This window comes from Lolium perenne, chromosome 6, assembly GCF_019359855.2.
Source record: "Lolium perenne isolate Kyuss_39 chromosome 6, Kyuss_2.0, whole genome shotgun sequence".
Classification (NCBI taxonomy): domain Eukaryota; kingdom Viridiplantae; phylum Streptophyta; class Magnoliopsida; order Poales; family Poaceae; genus Lolium; species Lolium perenne.
In genome coordinates, this window is record NC_067249.2 from 13,854,397 (window position 1) to 13,873,843 (window position 19,447).

The 19,447-nt window shown below is 45.6% G+C and overlaps 2 protein-coding genes and 1 non-coding gene across 3 annotated transcripts; 2 read left to right on the forward strand and 1 right to left on the reverse strand.

Annotated features, from left to right (window-relative positions):
* The first annotated feature begins 650 nt into the window (after positions 1–650).
* On the forward strand, positions 651–4,534 carry LOC127308817 (disease resistance protein PIK6-NP). The gene is given in 5 exon segments (XM_071822019.1): positions 651–777; positions 1,021–1,126; positions 1,289–2,444; positions 2,447–3,007; positions 3,010–4,534. Coding segments are annotated over 5 exon segments (2,226 nt in total). The 3' UTR covers positions 3,286–4,534.
* A 9,821-nt stretch (positions 4,535–14,355) lies between these two features.
* Positions 14,356–17,176, reverse strand: LOC127308816 (probable metal-nicotianamine transporter YSL8). The gene is made up of 2 exons (XM_051339720.2): positions 16,231–17,176; positions 14,356–16,102 (listed from the first exon to the last, which is right to left on the reverse strand). The coding sequence occupies exons 1-2, from the start codon at positions 16,890–16,892 to the stop codon at positions 14,632–14,634; spliced, it is 2,133 nt and encodes a 710-aa protein (XP_051195680.1). The 5' UTR covers positions 16,893–17,176; the 3' UTR covers positions 14,356–14,631.
* A 1,780-nt stretch (positions 17,177–18,956) lies between these two features.
* Positions 18,957–19,033, forward strand: TRNAI-AAU (transfer RNA isoleucine (anticodon AAU)). The gene is given in 2 exon segments: positions 18,957–18,994; positions 18,998–19,033. It is a non-coding gene; the product is annotated as a tRNA-Ile (tRNA).
* The last annotated feature ends 414 nt before the right edge of the window (positions 19,034–19,447 follow it).

The window sequence follows — 19,447 nt, forward strand, 5'->3', positions numbered from 1 at the left end:
TGTTCAGATCCAAAAATTTGCGCTCCAAAACATGTTAAAATTCCAAAAAAAAGTTCAGATCCAAAGACGTTGCGCTCCAAAACATGCTCAAATTCGAAAAAAAAAACAAATCTGAAAAAGCTCAATCTCCAAATAAGTTCATCTTTTTTTTAAAAAAAACATGTTTTTAAAAACAATTTTTTTGAAAAACTATAAAAGTTCAAATCTAAAAAAGTTCAAACATGAAAAAAAGATCAGATTCAAAAAATGTTCAAATAAAAAAGCTTCAAATTTCGAAAATATTTAATCCTCAAAAATTTCAAATTTGTAAAATATTTAAATCTAAAATTCGAACTTGGAAAATTTAAAAATTGAAAACCGGCGGAAAACTAGAAAAACAAAAGAAGCCTGAAAGAAAACCAAAGTGAACAGAATAAGAATGAAAAATGAGAAAACCAAATAACCCGATCGAACCAGAAAAACGCAGAATGACCCGACCGGAAGGATGGGCTCAAGGCCCACTTACTGAGGTCAACCAAAAGGCCCATGTACTAGTCCAGGGACACCTTGGGGAATCGGTGGCGCGCCTCCGGGGATCAGCCGATCAGCGCCGCCGCACATCTACCGCCGGCGACGGCGTTCCCCAGCTGATTCTATCTACAAAGCAGGCCATGGACAACATCAAGTACCGCTTTCCTTCCGCCGCCTCTGTCGCCTGCGCAGGCTGCGGTCTCAGGCTCCTCCGTCGGAATCGAGCTAGTTCCCTCGGCAAGCTCCCCGCCCCGCAAGCTCCTGGAGGTCTTCGACGCCGATGATTTAGGTATTTATTTACTCAAATTATAATGTTTATACCTGCCTGCTGTTTGCGTTGTACCCATTCCACAGGTTCAGCGACTGACCTCGCATAGGAATTTCAACAGGCCATAGATTCAGACTAGCAATTAGTGTGTCGCAAGTACGGCTTGATTACCAATTAGCATTCTGCTGTCTGCATGAGTTTTGACATAATTGTTGCGTATCCATCATTTGCAAACTAAACAGCTTCTGATGGTAGGTGCTACTTCAAAATTGTGTCCCCAGACTACTTCAAACAGCTCTGGGCTACGATTAGACCGATGAAGTATCTAGGTGGTGTGCGCGAGGATAGGTGTGAAAGCAAGGTGTTGGAGATTGCCGCGGCGTGAAAAAAATCTGTAGTTCATCAAGTGTTCGATCCAAAGCAGATTATTGACTAGGCCCACTTTTGTAGCCATCCATGAACCATAGATCAAAAGTTGTTCTAAGTTTCTCTCCAACTTTTATTTGGCAGGTTCATCAAAGACGAGCTAAAGACGATGCAGGCATTCTTGGCGACTGCAGAAGCAACGAAGCACAGAGATATGCTACTCAAGGTGTGGGCGGAACAAGTAAGGGACCTGTCCTACAACATAGAAGATTGTCTGGATGAGTTTATGGTTCATGTGAGGAGCCAAAGCCTGACAAAACGGTTGATGAAGCTCAAAGATCGTCACCGGATCGCTGCACAAATTCGCAACCTGAAAACAAGAGTTGAAGAAGTGAGCAATAGGAACACACACTACAACTTAATCAAGATGGAGAGCTCCAGAACCATTGATGAGGTAGATTCCTACTCAGAAGATGCTCGCAATCAAATGTCTAGCAACATCGATGAAGGAGAACTTGTGGGCTTTGCCAAGACTAAGAAAGAGTTGTTTGAGCTGGTGGATGTCAACACTAAAGATGGTCGTGCCAAAGTTATATGTGTCGTTGGCATGGGTGGTTTGGGCAAGACTACTCTTGCAAGGAAGATATATGAAAGTGAGGAGGATATTGTGAATAATTTTTCTTGCTATGCTTGGATCACAGTCTCGCAGTCATTTTTCAAGATAGAGATGCTCAAGGATATGATCGCGCAACTTCTAGGTGTCGAGTCTCTGAAGAAATGCTTGAAGGAACTTCAAGGGAAGGTGATGCAAGTAAAGTACCTCGCCGAGTACCTCAGAGAAGAGCTCAAGGATAAGAGGTACTTCATTGTTCTTGATGACTTGTGGACCTTAGATACGTGGAGGTGGATTGAAGATATTATCTTTCCTAGTAGTAACAAGAAAGGTAGTCGAATAGTCGTAACAATGCGAGATGTTGGCTTAGCAAAGGAATGTACTCCTGAATCCCTTATCTATCACCTTAAACCCTTAGATTCAGTTGATGCGACAAATTTGCTTTAAAAAAGTAGGAAATTGCATGAAGACACGGAGAAAGATGAGAAGTTCAGGGACTTAGTTGAACGACTAGTTAAAAAGTGTGGTTGTTTACCACTGGCTCTACTCACAATTGGAGGTATCCTCGCCACTAAAAAGGTTGTAGAGTGGGAGAAGGTCTATAGCCAACTCCCCTATGAGCTTGAGAGTAACCCAAGCCTTGAAGCAGTTAGGAGGATTGTTATTTTGAGTTACAACCACTTGCCACATCTCATCTCAAGTCATGTTTGTTGTACCTAAGCTTCTTTCCTGAGGATTGGGAAATCAAGGTGAGGCGTGTAGTAGAAAGATGGATTGCTGAGGGGTTTGTTAGAGTGAGGACTGGGTTTAACATTGAGGATGTGGGAAAATCTTACTTTAATGAGTTGATTAACCGAAGCCTGATTCAAGCATCAAGAGTAAGCATAGAAGGAGTTGTAAAGAGCTGCCGAGTCCATGATATTGTGCGTGATTTCATCGTCTCAATTTCTAGAGATGAAAATTTTGTGTACGTGGCAGGAGATGATGTAACTAGTGTTACAGAGGAGACCTTCCGCCATGTAGCATGCCATGGTAGCAAGTGCCAAAACATAGACATGGATTTTAGCCATGTCTGGTCATTGACCGTTTTCGGTGAGAGGCCCTTGGTGCAATCACTTCCAGTGAGTTCACCTGATTTGAGAATGCTCAGAGCCTTGGATCTAGAGAATGCACAGTTCCGAGTCACACAAAAAGATATCAACAACATAGGATTGCTACGCCATCTGAAGTATGTGAATTTTTCTGTTGAAATTCATATATCTATAAACTTCCAAGATCCATAGGGAAGTTACAAGGCTTGCTCAGTTTGAACATAAGAGATAGTTATATTACAGAAATACCAACTGAGATTTGTAATCTCAAGAGCCTACATAGTCTTTGTTGTACTAGAGCAAGCAGCTACAGATTCTTTGACATGGATAATCCTAAGGATTGTCTGGGGAGCACATTTTCTTTTCCAATGGTATTCACACCTTTGGTTCTTCCTAGTGTTCGTGCCGAGGAGGTTGCTGAACAACAGATGGGTTGATCTAGCTGTTGGTCCAGGTCCATAGGTGTGAGGGTGCCAAGAGGAATCGGCAACCTAAAAGAGTTGGAAATAGTAGAGGTCGTGGACATCAACCGAACCAGTAGGAAAACCGTTAAAGAGCTAGGTGGGCTTGTGCAGCTGAAGAAACTAAGGGTGTGTTTGGTAGCCTGTGTCACTAGAGAAAGACTTTCTCATCTCAGCCAAGCTGTGTTGGATATTTTGGTGATCTAGGCTGCTCTCCTAGGTCAGATCTTTTTGGGTTGCTACAGTAGGGCAGTGCTACAGTAGCTACAGTAAGGCGGCACTACAGTAACGCTACAGTAAATGGCCACCTATCCTTATGTGGTGTCTTGATCGGAGACATCGATTTTGATCCAACGGTGCTGGTTCCCCTAGTGCATAGTGCTAAACATATATAAAGGGGTCAAATGACCCTAGAAGAGAGGAGAACACACGGCTACTGCTCTCAGCTCTCTCTCACACTCTCTCACTCAAACTAAGCCACCGATCAGGCTAGCACTAAAAGGCACTGGGAAGAATCAAGCACAAATTGCTCCATCCTCAAGTGGTGTGAGCAATACTTCAAAGAGATGACTGCATCTTCAGATCAAGGTACTACTGACCTTCTCTTTTTGTGGCTCAAACTAGAGCTAGATGATCCTGCTAGATCCAACAATGGTATCAGAGCACCTAGCTCTTAAGTTTGAGCCCTCTTATGTTCAAGATCATGCTTGTTTTATCAAGTTAATGTCAAGTATCAAGCTATTCTGGCTTGATCTTTTTTCTAGCCCCAACAAATCTTTTAAGGCTCAAGGGTTTTTCAATTATCAAGTTAAGTAAAAGGGGGTCTGATGCAACAACAGAAAATCCCCTATTTCTAGAAACCCTAGAACAGAAATTCCTATGTTTTTACCCCTAATTTGGATCAAGAGTTTCGATTATGTAACAAATTGATGGGGAAAGAAGCAAATTTTGCATAAATCTTGATGTTTTTCCCAAATCCGAGACTCTAATTTAAGCAATTATGTGTTTCCCTCCTGCAATAAAGCTTGTGGTTTTGGTTTATGCTAAAGATTTAAGGGGAAACCTATAACGTGATTCTTAAGATGATTTTCCCCAATCCGAAACCCTAAAGTGATGAAAATTTCCCCTGTTTTGATGCTCATGGTTTCGGTTAAGTATGAATTGAAGTGGGGACGGATTGATTTGATGCCATAATCAACCCTAAATTATGAAATTCCCCAAATTTTCGGAACCCTAACCCTAATTTAAGAATCATGGCGGTGGAAACTTACCTTATGGGTGTCGTCGCTGCCGTCGGCCACGGCGGGCGCCGGTGCCACCTTTTATGATGGCGGTTCTGCTCGGGCACACACCGAGCGGACTGCCGTCCACCTGCCGGACCCCGGCGCTCCTTCCTCGCGCGCTCGTCGCCGTTGAAGGCCGCCGGTGCCGGACTTGCGCTGGCCGTCGACGCCGTTGCGGGACGCCGCACGCGCTCGTTCGCCTCGCGCAGGGCGCCGCCCGGAACCGCTCGACAGAGCTGCGCGCTGGCCAAAGCTGCACGCAACTCCGGCGAGAGGAACTGGACGACGCCGAAGCCCTCCTCTCTGTCGCGCGGTGCTCGTCGCCGTCGCCGTCGCGCTGCGCGCCGTCATCGCCGTCGGGAGAGGAGAGGAGGAAAAGAAACGGGGCTAGGGTTTTCGAGGGAGCCGGGCGACGACGCGCTGGTTTTGTTCCGTGCGGTCGTTCTCGGCCGTCGGATTGCATCCGACGGTTCAGGTCGTCCTGGCATGTTGCAAATGGGCTGTGGCCCAAGAGGGGATCAGGGGGAGCAAATACTGGGCTGGGCCAATTTCGGCCCAGTTCAGCAGAATTATTATGCAATAAAAAAAAATTGGGGCTGAAATAATTAATTTTCAGGCTGATTTTTCCTGCATAAATTTATTATGTTTATTATGTTTATTTTAGGACACTTTTTTTTAATTACCATGCCTAGTTAATTTACATGTTGTTATTACATTTATTATTAAGTTTGTTTATGATTAATGAATTATGGTGATTTTCATCACTATAATTATTATGTGATAATACTTCCGCTGCAAAATAAAGTTTATGGATCCTCAAATAAAGTGTGGTTTTATGCCTTGTCATTCTGACCAAAGTTGTTTGACGGGCATTTTAACTGCAAAATTCTTTTATTGGTCTGTTTCACTTCTGGCCAAAGCTGATGTGAACCGGGTCGGTAAAAGAAAATAATGAATGAGGATTATTAATGTGTGGCTTCTATTTATCAATTTGGCCAAAGCTAATTGATGGATATTTGTCCACAAAATTTTGTTGTTCATTTTCATCTCTGGCCAAAGCTGATTTGAATTTGATCAATAAAATTTAATGATGATTATGATGATGCTTACTAAAGCATTTTGAATTTTTCTTTTGCAGCAACTAATGTCTCTAATATTGCTGGAATGCTAAATGGCATCGAATAGCTAAATGGCAGCAATTATGTCACGTGGAAGGAGAAGCTTGAGATCACTATGGCCTTACTCAATATTGATTATGCTCTCCTTAATGATCCTCCTGAGGTGCCTAAAGAAAATAATGAAAATTATGAAGCCCTCAAGAAAGAATATGACATTATTAAGGCTAAGTGGGATGATTCTAATCGCAAGTGCCTTATGATGATAAAGGGCTCCATTACACAGAGTATGAGGGGAGCCCTTCCTGATTGTGAGACAGCAAAAGGGTACTTTGCAAAAATTGAGCATCAATTTAAAGGGTCTTCTAAAGTTTATGCAACAAGTCTTATCAGAAGGCTAATTGATGAAAAATATGATCCCACGGGAAGTCTTCGAGAGCATATTATGAAAAAGTGCAACATGGCCGCCAAACTAAAGTCAATGGAGATGGAAATCTCTAATGGTTTCCTCGTCCATTTTATTATGTCATCTTTGCTTCCCCAATTTGATCCATTTATGATCAACTATAATGCGATGGATGTTAAATGGGAGATTGATGAAATGATGGCGCGATGTGTGCAAGAAGAAGAAAGGCTTAAGGCTGACAGAATTGATCATGTTAATCAGTTTGGTCATTCACAAAAGAAGAAGTATAGAAAATTTGTGAATGAATATGTGAAGCCCAAGCCTTATAAGTTCAAGGAAAAAGGCCAATCCTCAAAAGGATCACAGCAAAAGAAGCCTGAAAAAGCGCCTAATGCTGAAGGAAATAATTCCAATGCTTGCCACTTTTGTGGAAAAGGTGGGCATAGGCGAAAGGATTGTTTTGGCTTCAAGAGATGGCTCAAAGAAAGAGGTACCGACGCTATTACTGTTGTTGAAGAATCCCTTTATGTTAATTATGCCACCAATACTTGGTGGATTGATTCAGGTGCAACAATTCATGTTGTAAATTCGTTGCAGGGATTCAATATGAGGAAGACCCTAAAAAGAGGGGAAAGAACAATTAAAGTTGCTAATGGTGTTGAAGCTTATGCCGAGGCGTTTGGAGACTTCACTCTTACACTTCATGGCGGTTTTAAGCTTCAGCTAAATAATGTTCTCTATGTACCCTCGATGAAACGGAATTTAGTTTCCGTCTCATGTTTAGATGATGATAGTTATGAGTGTCACTTTGGGAATAAGCAGTGTATAATTATGTATGACAATAATAATGTTGGCCTTGCCTGTCGACACGACAAACTTTATGTAATTTCCCTTTGTGATGATATAAATAATGTGGGTTCTACCTCAAATATAAATGTCGGTACCAAACGCAAACGTAATGATAATGAGACTTCTTCGAAATTATGGCACTATCGTTTAGGCCATATTTCGAGGGGGAGGATTGAGCGTCTCATTAAAGATCAAGTTCTTCCTTCTCTTGATTTTTCGGATGCAGATGTTGATCATTGTATCGACTGCATCAAAGGAAAATATGCCAAGAAAATTAAGAAAGGTGCAAACCGAAGCACGGGAGTTTTGGAATTAATTCATACGGATATATGTGGTCCGTTTAATGTGAGATCGGTGGACGGTTATAATTCATTCATAACGTTCACTGATGATTTCTCCCGTTATGGATATATTTATCAAATCAAAGAAAAATCAGAGGCATTAGACAAGTTCAAGATTTTCAAAGCTGAGGTTGAAAATCAATGTAATAAAAGAATTAAAGTTGTAAGATCTGATCGTGGTGGTGAATACTACGGCAGACATGCAACTTATGGTCAAATTCCTGGACCATTTGCAAAATTCTTACAGGAAAATGGCATTGCCGCCCAAGACTCAAGACTGGTGAACCTCAAGAAACGGGGTGGCTGAAAGGAGAAACCGCACACTTATGGATATGGTGCGGAGTATGTTAAGCCACTCCACTTTACCGGTGAATTTATGGATGGAAGCCCTTAAAACAAGAAAGCACATATTCTTAACGGGGTTCCCAGAAATCGGTGCCCAAAACACCGTATGAATTATGGATCGGGAAAAAGCCAACCCTGAATTATTTTCATGTATGGGGCTGTCTATTTGAAGCAAGGATTTTTAATCCGGTTATGGGAAAATTAGACCCCAAGACAGTCGATTTGCCATTTTATTGGTTATCCCGACAAATCTAAAGCATATCGATTTTATTGTCCAAATCGAGACAACGAAATTTGTTGAAACAAGACACGCCGTGTTCTTGGAAAGTGATATGATGAGGGGGAGCATGACTCCCAGAGAAATAGTCTTGGAAGAAAAACAGAATATGTCCCGATGCACCGTAATCCAAGAGCCGGTGTTTCCGGTACATACCGAGATCGCACCTCAAGTTTCAGCTCTGTAGGCGATGGTGCTATAAAACTGGACAACAAAAGGACCAAGGACAGCAATTACGAGTGTATTCAAGAAGGCAACGTGCTGCTAATACAACACCTGCTGATACACCGGTGACTGTCCCAGATGTCACATCTAATGATGCTTTTGTTGAAAATAATCAGCAGTCTCAAACTGTTATTAATGTGCCGAATAATGAGCCTCTTAGAAGGTCACAGCGGGCTAGAAAGCCTGCTATTCCTGATGATTATCTCACCTACATGAGTGAGGATACAAATGAGCCAGTGTTGGATAATGATCCCACCTCATTTAAGGAGGCTATGGAAAGTGAATATTCGTCTAAATGGCTTGATGCTATGAAAGATGAAATGAAGTCCATGAGCACTAATAATGTATGGGACTTAGTAGAAATCCCTGAAGGAGCCAAAACAGTTGGATGCAAATGGGTCTATAAGACCAAACGTGACTCCAAGGGTGATATCGAAAGGTTTAAAGCAAGGCTTGTGGCAAAAGGATTCACTCAAAGAGAAGGGATTGATTATAATGAAACTTTTTCACCCGTCTCTTCGAAGGATTCATTCAGAATAATTATGGCACTCGTAGCTCATTATGATTTAGAGCTACATCAGATGGATGTCAAAACGGCATTTCTAAATGGTGACTTACGCGAAGATGTTTACATGGCACAACCGGAAGGTTTTGTTATGGAAGAAAATAAACATTTAGGATGTCATCTGAAGAAATCCATCTATGGTTTGAAACAAGCATCAAGAGAGTGGTATCTCAAATTTGATCAAGTCATAAAGAAATTTGGCTTTAAGGAAAATAAGAAGGACAATTGTGTTTATATTAAGTTCAGGGGGAGTAATTTTATCTTCCGATATTATATGTTGATGACATACTCTTGGCCAAAGATGATAAAAATATGTTGATGGAGACCAAGAGGTTCCTGTCTTCAAAGTTCGATATGAAAGATCTCGGTGAAGCAACTTATGTTTTAGGAATTGAAATTCACCGGGATAGATCCAGAGGATCTTGGGGCTATCTCGTAGAGCATATATTGAAAAGGTACGAAAAAGTACAATATGTATAAGTGCTCGGCCTACTTGCTCCTATTGTTAAGGGCGATAAATTTGGGACTTTCCAAGTGCCCAAGAAATAATTATGAATCTGCGAGATGAAGTCAATTCCTTATGCCTCAATTGTTGGGAGTATTATGTATGCACAAGTGTGCACTCGCCCTGATTTAGCTTTTGTGACCGGGATGCTTGGCAGATATCACCCAATCCAGTGTCCGGATCATCGAAGGCTGCTAAAAAGGTCTTGCGTTATTTGCAAGGTACTAAAGGCCTCATGCTTACTTATGAGAAATCTGATAACCTCGAAATAGTGGGTTATTCAGATGCTGATTTTGCGGGGTGTGTTGATACTAAGAAATCCACATCAGGTTATATCTTCACCCTTGCAAAAGGAGCTATATCATGGAAAAGCTCAAAGCAAACTGTCGCTGCATCGTCGACAATGCAGGCAGAATTTGTAGCATGTTATGAGGCAACCGGGCAGGCGGTATGGTTGAAGAATTTTATCCCGGAACTAAGAGTGATTGACAGCATTTCCAGGCCTCTCACTCTATACTGCGATAATCAACCCGCGATGATCTATGCGAGTAACAACAAGTCAAGTGCAGCTGGCAAATTTATTGACATTAAGTATCTTGTTGTGAAAGATAGAATCCAGGATCAAACAATAGATATCAAGTACATTAGTACTAAGTTTATGTTAGCGGATCCGCTCACGAAAGGCTTACCACCCAGCGTATTTAGAGAGCATGTTGCCGGCATGGGTTTGGTTGAAAGCTTTTAATCCTGGAGAAATTGGAACTATTATGGCACCATCTCCCCAAAAGGGGCTCATTTTGAGATCGAATGGGAACCATAGTCACTTGGTTTAGCAGTACTTAATTGACTGTTGTAACCTATTGTCTTGGTGTACCATTTTATCGAAAGATGAGTCTGTAATATTTATGATGTTTATGTAAAGAATTATGTAAATTAAGTTAATATATGATGTGAATAAAGTTTATGGAGCTCATAAATTAAAGAGTTTCATTTTGATATGAAGTAATGTGCTATAGTCACTAGATTAAATGGTACCTAACAGACCATTATAATCTTTTCGTCTTAAGTGCATTATTTTGTTGAAAAATGAGCTTATAATGATCAGCCTTACGATCAAGGGGGAGAATGTTGGATATTTTGGTGATCTAGGCTGCTCTCCTAGGTCAGATCTTTTTGGGTTGCTACAGTAGGGCGGTGCTACAGTAGCTACAGTAAGGCGGCACTACAGTAACGCTACAGTAAATGGCCACCTATCCTTATGTGGTGTCTTGATCGGAGACATCGATTTTGATCCAACGGTGCTGGTTCCCCTAGTGCATAGTGCTAAACATATATAAAGGGGTCAAATGACCCTAGAAGAGAGGAGAACACACGCCATCGCTCTCAGCTCTCTCTCACACTCTCTCACTCAAACTAAGCCACCGATCAGGCTAGCACTAAAAGGCACTGGGAAGAATCAAGCACAAATTGCTCCATCCTCAAGTGGTGTGAGCAATACTTCAAAGAGATGACTGCATCTTCAGATCAAGGTACTACTGACCTTCTCTTTTTGTGGCTCAAACTAGAGCTAGATGATCCTGCTGGATCCAACAAGCTGACCTCACACGAGCTGAGCTAAGATTTTACCACATGTTTGGTAGGTCGGGTGTGCTCACCCACGCTGAGTAAGGATGTTGTTTGGTGTGCCAAGCTGAGCTCAACCCATTCACCGTTTTACATAAACTATCCAATTGCAAAATGGTCTTCTTCACACAAAATATTGCAAAAACGGTCCAAAATTTTACAGAAACAACCTTAAGCAGAAAGGGAAAAAGCTCAAATCCCAGCTGGTCGGTTGTTGTCGACCCTGGCGGCGCTTGGGCGGCGGCTGACGCGGCGATGGGCGGCTGCCGGCGAGGCCTTGGTCGGCGGCACGAGAAGGCACCAGGGTGCGCGGCATGAGGACGCGCCAGGACGCACCTCGCGATGGCCATGGCTCCGTGGCTCTCGGCCGTGGCGGCGTGAGGGAGCGCCGTGGCCCTCCTCCGCCGACGAGAAGACCCCCTGCCGACGAGAATAGCGGCCGCCAGAAGCCCGAGCCCCTCCTGCTCACGCGCGGCAAGGCCGAGCTGCGCATCCTGCTCGGTTGCTCCGCCGGAGGCTCGAGTCGTCGGTGGCGGACCAGAGGGTGCGAGCGCGAGCTCCTGCCTCTGCTCGACGTCCCATGCTGCTGCTCGGCCGTCGGGAGAGGAGAAGGGCGGGAGGAGGGCCGGAGCGGGAGCTTCTCATCGGCGGAGGTTGGTTGGAGCGAGAGGACGATGGGGGTGGAAATGAGGAGAAATTGAGGTGGGGGTGGAGGTCTGGGGGGCGCGCGCGGGGCCTGCTACAGTGTTCTGCGGGTTGAGTCCAGCTTGGTCGGGTTGTGAAGCTCGATTTAAGCTTCTCCACCCGGCCTGGCTAAGAGGTGTTTTCTGTATGCGTTCGGCAGTGCTGAGATGGCCCGACCCAGACTAACAAACAAGAAATAGGCACTCTGGCTAGGTTGAGATGAGAATATCTGATCTCACCCGGGCTACCAAACACACCCTAAGTGTGGCAACAAAAGGGGCCACCAAGCAAAAATGCAATGTACTCTGTGATGCCATTCAGAATCTCTCCGCACTCCACTCTCTTCACGTAAGGGGTTCCATGTTTCCTACCTCGGACGGAAGTGGAACACTCGAGTGGCTGCATGTGGTTTCCTCTCCTCCTCTGCTGAGAACTCTGAAGTTGTATGGATACCTTGGGGAGGTTCCTGTCTGGTTTGGCAGTCTGATGCATTTGGTGAAGCTTCACTTAGAGGACAACCAACTAACGGAAGAAGGTAAGCCCATGGAAATACTAGGGGCACTGCCTAACCTCATGCTCTTTAGTCTTGGATGGAACTCTTACATTGGTGAGATCCTAGTTTTCAGAACTGGAGCATTCCCAAATCTGAAGAAACTTTTTATTTTCAGAGCCAGCCTGCATGATTGTCTGAGAGAGGCGAACTTTGAGGATGGCACCTCACCTCGCATGGAAATGATTGAAATATCTAATGCGTTGTTGAAATCAGGGATTATTGGTATCAATTGCCTTCCAAGGCTCAAGGAGATTTCACTTGGCTATGGTGGTAAGGTGGCCAATCTCGCTGTGCTGAAAGGTGGACGAACACCCCAACAGTCCCATGTTAAGACTGAAGGGGAGCTTCAGCCACCATGACCCCGGGTATGCCTTCCAAGGATCCAAGGATGCACAAGTGGAATCATCAGCAGGAGGAGCAGCAGGAGAGAGCTCCTCCCATGTGGCGGTCATGCCACCGACCAGTGACAGGTCAGATGCTTACATCTCTTTGTTTAGTACTGGCGGTAGTAGCCAAGATGTAATGCTATGACTACGACACACTTACTATCCATACCTTTCTTGTTGTCCCTACCAGCCAAGATTGTCCGTTGTACACGTACAATTCATGCTGATGGAATCGGGGATGTATGTTTCTTCTCTTCTTCGCTGCTGCCTCCTTCCTGCACCGTGCTGGTACTTACAGCTTGATCAAACACCCCCTGTTTGTTTAGTTCCATCCGAGTTCTCTCAAAGTTTGCCACATTATTTAGTGTTCTTCAGAAGGTCTACTAGAACAAAGTTTCTCCTTTTTCTCGAGCCGCCGAGAAGAGTTTGTGCATCTGGTAGCTAGCCAAAGTTAATTGGCGTACCAGCATTTGTTTTTGTATCCATTGTCTTAGACATGTAGAGTTCCAGTTTCATACTGGTGACTTGTTTAGTTCTACAACAGCAAAGGTTCTTCCAGGTGGTTGTTTTAATTTACACCGTCTCACACACTTTACCTTATTGGATCTGTTATACCCTCTATATAATTGTACAGTCTTTTTTTTTTTTGCGAAATCAGGTTTTTTTTTCCAACCTGGTCAAGCTAGACCATTGCATGATTTATCTTCAAAAGCTAGTATAAATTTCACGATTGTTAGTATCCAGTAGCAACTTCAGAAATGAGATTTTAGCAGGGCCCTCCCAGCTGAAGTACCGAAGTGACAGTGATATCCAGGACAGTTGACTGAATGCTTAATTTTGTTTTCTTCAGAATGGTTATTTTTAACGGAGACTATGTAAGGAGTCAAAGTAATTGTGATTCACAACATCTGTCCTGCTTATGCGTAGAAGGCCGGAAAGCTGAGAACATGTTTGTACACTGGTTATTTCTTCAGTTCTGCTATGTGTTGTGGTACATAAGCATCAGCCGTCGCGTCCGACACAAACTAGCGACAAAAAACCAGGTGACGCACGAAGTCCTTCAAGGCTTTTGGCAAAATATAAAAAAGGAAGAGACGCAGCATACCAAACCGAGAAAAGCCAACATGATTAGATGCTTCCTCATCCCGTGAACCTCCGTGGTTGAAGGTGGTCTTTTCCTCAAGCGAGACACCGCGTAGAACGTCATGGAGTGTCACTGAAAATGCCGCCGTCTACTTAATAGAGGGTGCTGGAGATCCATGCCCAACTCAAGGGTCATACCGATGATAAATGGTCAGTCCAGCAATATTTCGTTTCATTTTTTTTTGGAATTAATAATGCTGCTTTGTTACATGCTCTCTGTTTACAGTTCCTGACATCGTATTCAGCTTGTGTACATCATATAATTACAACTCTGTTTGTTCCAACGCTTCCTTAATTCTCTAGTAGGCGACATCTCACGTTGGTGGAGTACACTAATGCTCCGTACGCATTCAAATTCGGGTGTGCGGAAGAAGGTGATGATCCAACTGAACTGAATGCACCATTAATTAAGCTTCAAGGCTTCTCAGTATTCTCTGTGCGCTGAGAATTTTTGTGCGTCCTCAGTTAATCTTTAGATTGTTTCATCATTCGGATCCGTTTTGAAACTCAATCATGATGACACAAACTTTCATTGTTCTCTGCAATATTTCTGCAAGAATTACCTGGTCAGGTGTGTTAAGAGATACTATATTAGACCATTATGATCTCCGTATGTGGGCAGCGCAACCCTTATAGACAGGGCTCATTTATTTACCGCATATATATAGTAGTAATATGTGAGCTATAACAGACATTTTGGGCAAACACGTCTTGTCTTGACAAGGATGAATCTACACTTAACAATGTAAGGAAGATGAAGAATAACCGATCAACTCCTGAAGAAAAACAAATGAGTTGAATGCCACAATTGTACACACAAATACCATTTCCTACATGTACTCACGTTACAAAGCTGGCTAGGACACCGTACTGGCTAAACCTTGAAATTCCTATGGTGGGAATTAAGGATGGATGAATTATATAGCATACTATGTACCCTACAACAATTAACCAGGAAATGAATGATACGTGTATGGATATGTAGCTGAGAAGTGTATGTATATCCATGGATATATGGATCATCATGTGGCGACAACTTCTGGTAGCGTCGAGAGGAAATTCTCCACCTGGTAGTTGGTCTCGGCGTCGAAGACCCTCATGCACATAGGAGGGTTCACGTTTCCCAGCGACAGCATCGACGACGGCAGCGACCATATCCCGTCGCCGCAGATGAGCCCCGACGCCACCGCCGCCGCGAACGTCTGCGCGTGTAGGGGGTTAGACTTCTGCCACATGTAGAGTATCAAGCTCCCCACGCACATGTCAATGGTGAAGAAGGAGCCGAGGAAGAAGGGCACCGCCATGCCGAGCGCGCTAGGGATGTAGAAGCGGATCCACCAGCATTTGGAGTTGGCCACCTCCTTGAGGGCGCAGATGGCGATGGCGAGGATGAAGAAGGCGAGGCAGAACCTGAGGCAGTATTTCGGCAGCTCGTTCCAGCCGTTGGTCCCGAGGAGAGCGATGCCGCGGTAGATCTTGGCGTAGGGGGCAGGGTAGCCCTCGTCCAAGCCGATGTCGTATGCTTGGTAGAAGATCCAGAAGACAACGGGGGAGATGATGCAGCCGAGGCCAGTACCCACGACCTGGCTCACGAACATGGCGCGAGGGGAAGTCAGGGTGAGGTACCCCGTCTTGAAGTCCTGGACAAGGTCGGAGGCGGTGGAGACGATCCCCATCATGAGACCGCAGGCGGCGAGGCCCGCAATGACACCACCATCCTTGGCCCCTATGTTGGCGCCAAAGATGAAGATGGCGAGCTTGCCGTAGCTGCTGGAGAGTGACCAGTCGGTGAGGCCGGTGCCGTAGGCGTTGCAGAAGGCAAAGATGGGGGCGATGACGTAGGCCCAGAAAACGTGCTTCGGCTTAAGCTGCCGGAAGATGTGCGGGATGGCGAGGACAGAGATGCCTGCGAGGAGCAGGTAGGCTCCCGCGGCGACGGAGGTCGGGATCTGGTCCTTGAGGAAGATCTGCGTGCGCCGGCGGTCGTCGAAGCTGAGCGCCTGCCTCTCGTTGGCGTTCATGATGCCGGCGCCGGCGAAGGGGATTCCGGCGGCGGTGGCCTTGGCCCGTCCGGTGCGCTTGAGGTACATGTCGTAGGAGGTCCGGAAGAGGATGGAAAAGAAGTTGAAGAGCCCGTCGCCGAGGATCATGGCGATGGAGATGAAGACCTGGTAGCCGTTGAGGCCGTGGAGGCTGCTGTTGGGGAGGCTGGCGTCGTACCAGTCCCCTCTCTTGCTCTCGATGTAGGGCCACATGATCCCCCAGGAGATGATGCTCCCGATGAGCAGAGAGAAGTTGATGATGTAGGGGCAGATCATCCCCACCCCGACGTACGTCGCCGAGAAGTCGAAGTAGAAGCGCCGCTCGTACGCTGCCATCCCGAACGTCGGGAACGACCCGAAGCCGCACCCGTTCCCCGACGTGTAGAACCACTGGAACAGCGACCACATAAAGCTCCCCATGAAGGACTTAAACAGTATCGACACCTGCTGCCTGTCACAGACACAAATATATTGTTCAAACATTCATATTCGTATCTTTGCAACCACGCGCGTACGGCAGAATGTCGCATGCAACAATCGACATAAATAAATCGAAGAAACTTTAGGAGGAGTAGTTACTTTGCTTGGATGGCTCCTTGGGGCGTGTGGAAGCTGTTGATGAGGTGCGCGGTGGCGGAGCCCGACGGGTACGTCAGCCGGTAGCTGATGATCATGATCTTCCTGAGCGGCACGATGGAGAAGAGCCCCACGAAGCTCACCAGAAACAGGTACGCCATGAGCCGGCACAGCGACGGCTCGTCGACGTTCAAGCTGTTGTTGGCCTCGTCGAACCCTTCGGCGATCTTCCTGCTCATGCCCAGGATGTACGTCCCGAAGCCGCCGGAGAAGGCGATGCTGGAGCAGGAGATGACGCAGGTCTGCACCACGGTGTTCTCCTGCCGGGTGAAGGGCCGCGGGAACACGCCGCACCGCTCCAGCGCCGACGTCCACGTCTTCATCAGGAAGAAGGCGAGGAGCCCCGCCGAGACGTTGAGGGAGGGCACGATGCCGGAGGTCAGGTTCAGCTTCATCACGATGAAGCTGAGGAACACGCCCAGCGCCGCGCTCACCACCACGGACCGGACCGTGATCTGCTCGTTCCATGCGGGCAGGGTCTTGCCCTCGAAGGCCTTCTCGATGGAGATCGCCTCCCGCGCTGCCGCTGCCGCTGCCGGTGCCGGCGGCGCAGGCGCAGGCGCTGCGGGCGGCGGCGGCGATGAGCCCTCCGCTGGCTCCATCATCTGTCGCTAGCTCCCCGCCGGATAGGATTCTCGCAAACCGCCGGCCGCGCGACCACCACCACCTGCCTGATGGCCCGTTACGGTCGACCGATCGACGACGGATGGATGCAGATCAATTTCCTGTCGATGCAACGCGCGCGACGAGATGGATGCAGTGATTAATCCGGCTGGCCGGCCTCCTCGAGATCGATCTACCAGGGAGGCCGGAGAAGGAGATCGAAAGTGTGTCTAGTTATTTTTCCTGATAATTATGATTGTTACTAAGGGAAGAGGAATTAGATGTGTGTGTGCATTTTCCTGTGGTCATGCTGCGAGGTGAAGCGGTGGATGGTCGTCGTCCGTCCTCGTGCGCGCGAATGCCTAATTTTGGCGCGGGTCCTGGATAGCTCCACAACTCTTTTTTTTTTTTTTTTTTTGACAATCCACAACTTTGTTTTGATTTAAAACTTTTTTTTGGTTTGACTTTTTTTTACTCCCTTCATCACATAATACATCTTATGGAAGTAGTAACCAAAATTTCTTGAATATACAACAATGGTAGCGTGTTGGGAGAGATGAGCATGTTGGATAATTAGTCAATAATTCCATGACTATAATTCCAAAAATATTAAACACAACAACATGAACTACTATTACGTGAAGCCCGAACATTTTAGATGCGTTAATCAACACGATTTGCAGCAGTGCATATACTACAACATCCATGACTAAAAAAAGATCGCGTCACGCCGCACGTATTGATCGGTTGTTTTAAACATAAGGTATTACGCCCAGCTTTAAATTAATAAAGCCACCAACAGCTAGAATTACAAGGTGTTGAAGAGAACAACAACAAAAACCACAAACATTACAGACAACACAAAATGAAACAAGATACACAAACACTGATCAAGGTAGAGGAAGCGAAGCGGACGAGGAGGACGCCACACCAACGGAAGATAATGCCTTCATCTGCTTCAAACACAGACACAATGCATCACGGGACAACCCGTCCATCGTCGATGGAGCAGTAACGGTGTTGACGATAATGTTGGTGAAGATGAGTCAAATTAGATGGTGACGAAGACGGAGGTATGCAGCACCACCCGACTTGGATGGATGATGACCCGTGATGGAGACCTTGATCAGTCACGTGAAGCGCTTCCCAAAAACCTAATTTTCCCTCTACCGTACAAGATCATAAAGGTGAGTTGTTTCAAAGACCTGCTCTACCATTCGTTGGTGCACGCCGACAGGAGGGATGGAGTAGACAACGGTGGTGACACAAACAGAGAGAGTGATAAAACCCTAACTCGTGTGTAAGGTGTCTTTCGGTGGCAGACACACATGACTTTATATAGAGCGGCTAAGGAAACCCTAGGCAATGTCACATGTTTCGAGTCGATTACAGTAGCCCACGACCCGGGAGCGACCCGAATCGACTAACTATGACACGTCCTTCAAGTACTCGATTTTCCTGAACAACAAAAGTAAAGCTTGGTTGGAGGCTCAATCGCGCAAACCGAGGCACGCGCTGTGACGAGGCGAGGCGAGACAAGCGAGTTGTGGAGGAGAGTGTGTGTACCACTCATATTCTCACTCACTTACCAAGCATTGCCTTTTATATTGATAAAGAAGGAGCAAACATAGAGGTCTAGGCCAACTAAAAAAGAAAAGGAGCAATTCGTAAAAAAAAGGAGCAATTCGCAAAAAAAAGGAGCAAGAACATAATTATGATGTACGGCAATCACCGTCGGCACCGTTCCATTTTCCTGTAGTGCATTATTTCTGCTATGTGTTTACCTCCCGCCAAGATACAGTTCTTACTCTCCTCCTTTATCTTTTTGCGTGTACCACTCTCATGAGCTTGATCTCGAGTGTTGGAACTACCGTCAATACCAACAGGGAGGGGGGACTCTATCTCAGAATTGGGAGAAATGTGACATGTGAGGAAACGGAATTCCCTTTGACCCTCTTCAACATTCCGGTCGATGTCTTGCCAGTTAGGGCACATGTGACGTAGAACAATGTAAAGTGGCAGAACCAATTGATAAAAATAATATCTAACATCAATCAAATCAAAACGGTTTCGTGGTGTAGTTGGTTATCACGTCAGTCTAATAACACACTGAAGGTCTCCGGTTCGAACCAGGGCGAAGCCATGTTTTTCTTTTTTTGCAATTTTCACTTTTTATTTTTTTGTTTCGTTTCTCCTGCTCTGCTCGCTCCGACATGGCCTGCGACTTGCGCCAGCGGGGAGGGGCGGAGGAGCTACGGCGGTGGGAAATACCGCTAGTTCTTCGGGAGAGTCGGCGGCGAGTAAGGGGAGCTGCAGGAAGGAGGCGCTGGGTGGCTCGGCCTCGTGTGGGAGTTCTTCCAGCGGATCGCCCAGCTGGGTATCCTTTTCTTTGGTTCGTGCTAGCTAAAGCTTTGTTTGTGTACTGCCTTTGCCAAACTCCATTTGGTAGTGTTTTGTGTGGATGCAAAAATTTCTTTCTTATGAAATCCGAAACGGTAGTTAAAGCTTTATTTCTCAAGATTCCTGAACAAGACTATTCGGATCTCCTTGATTTTGG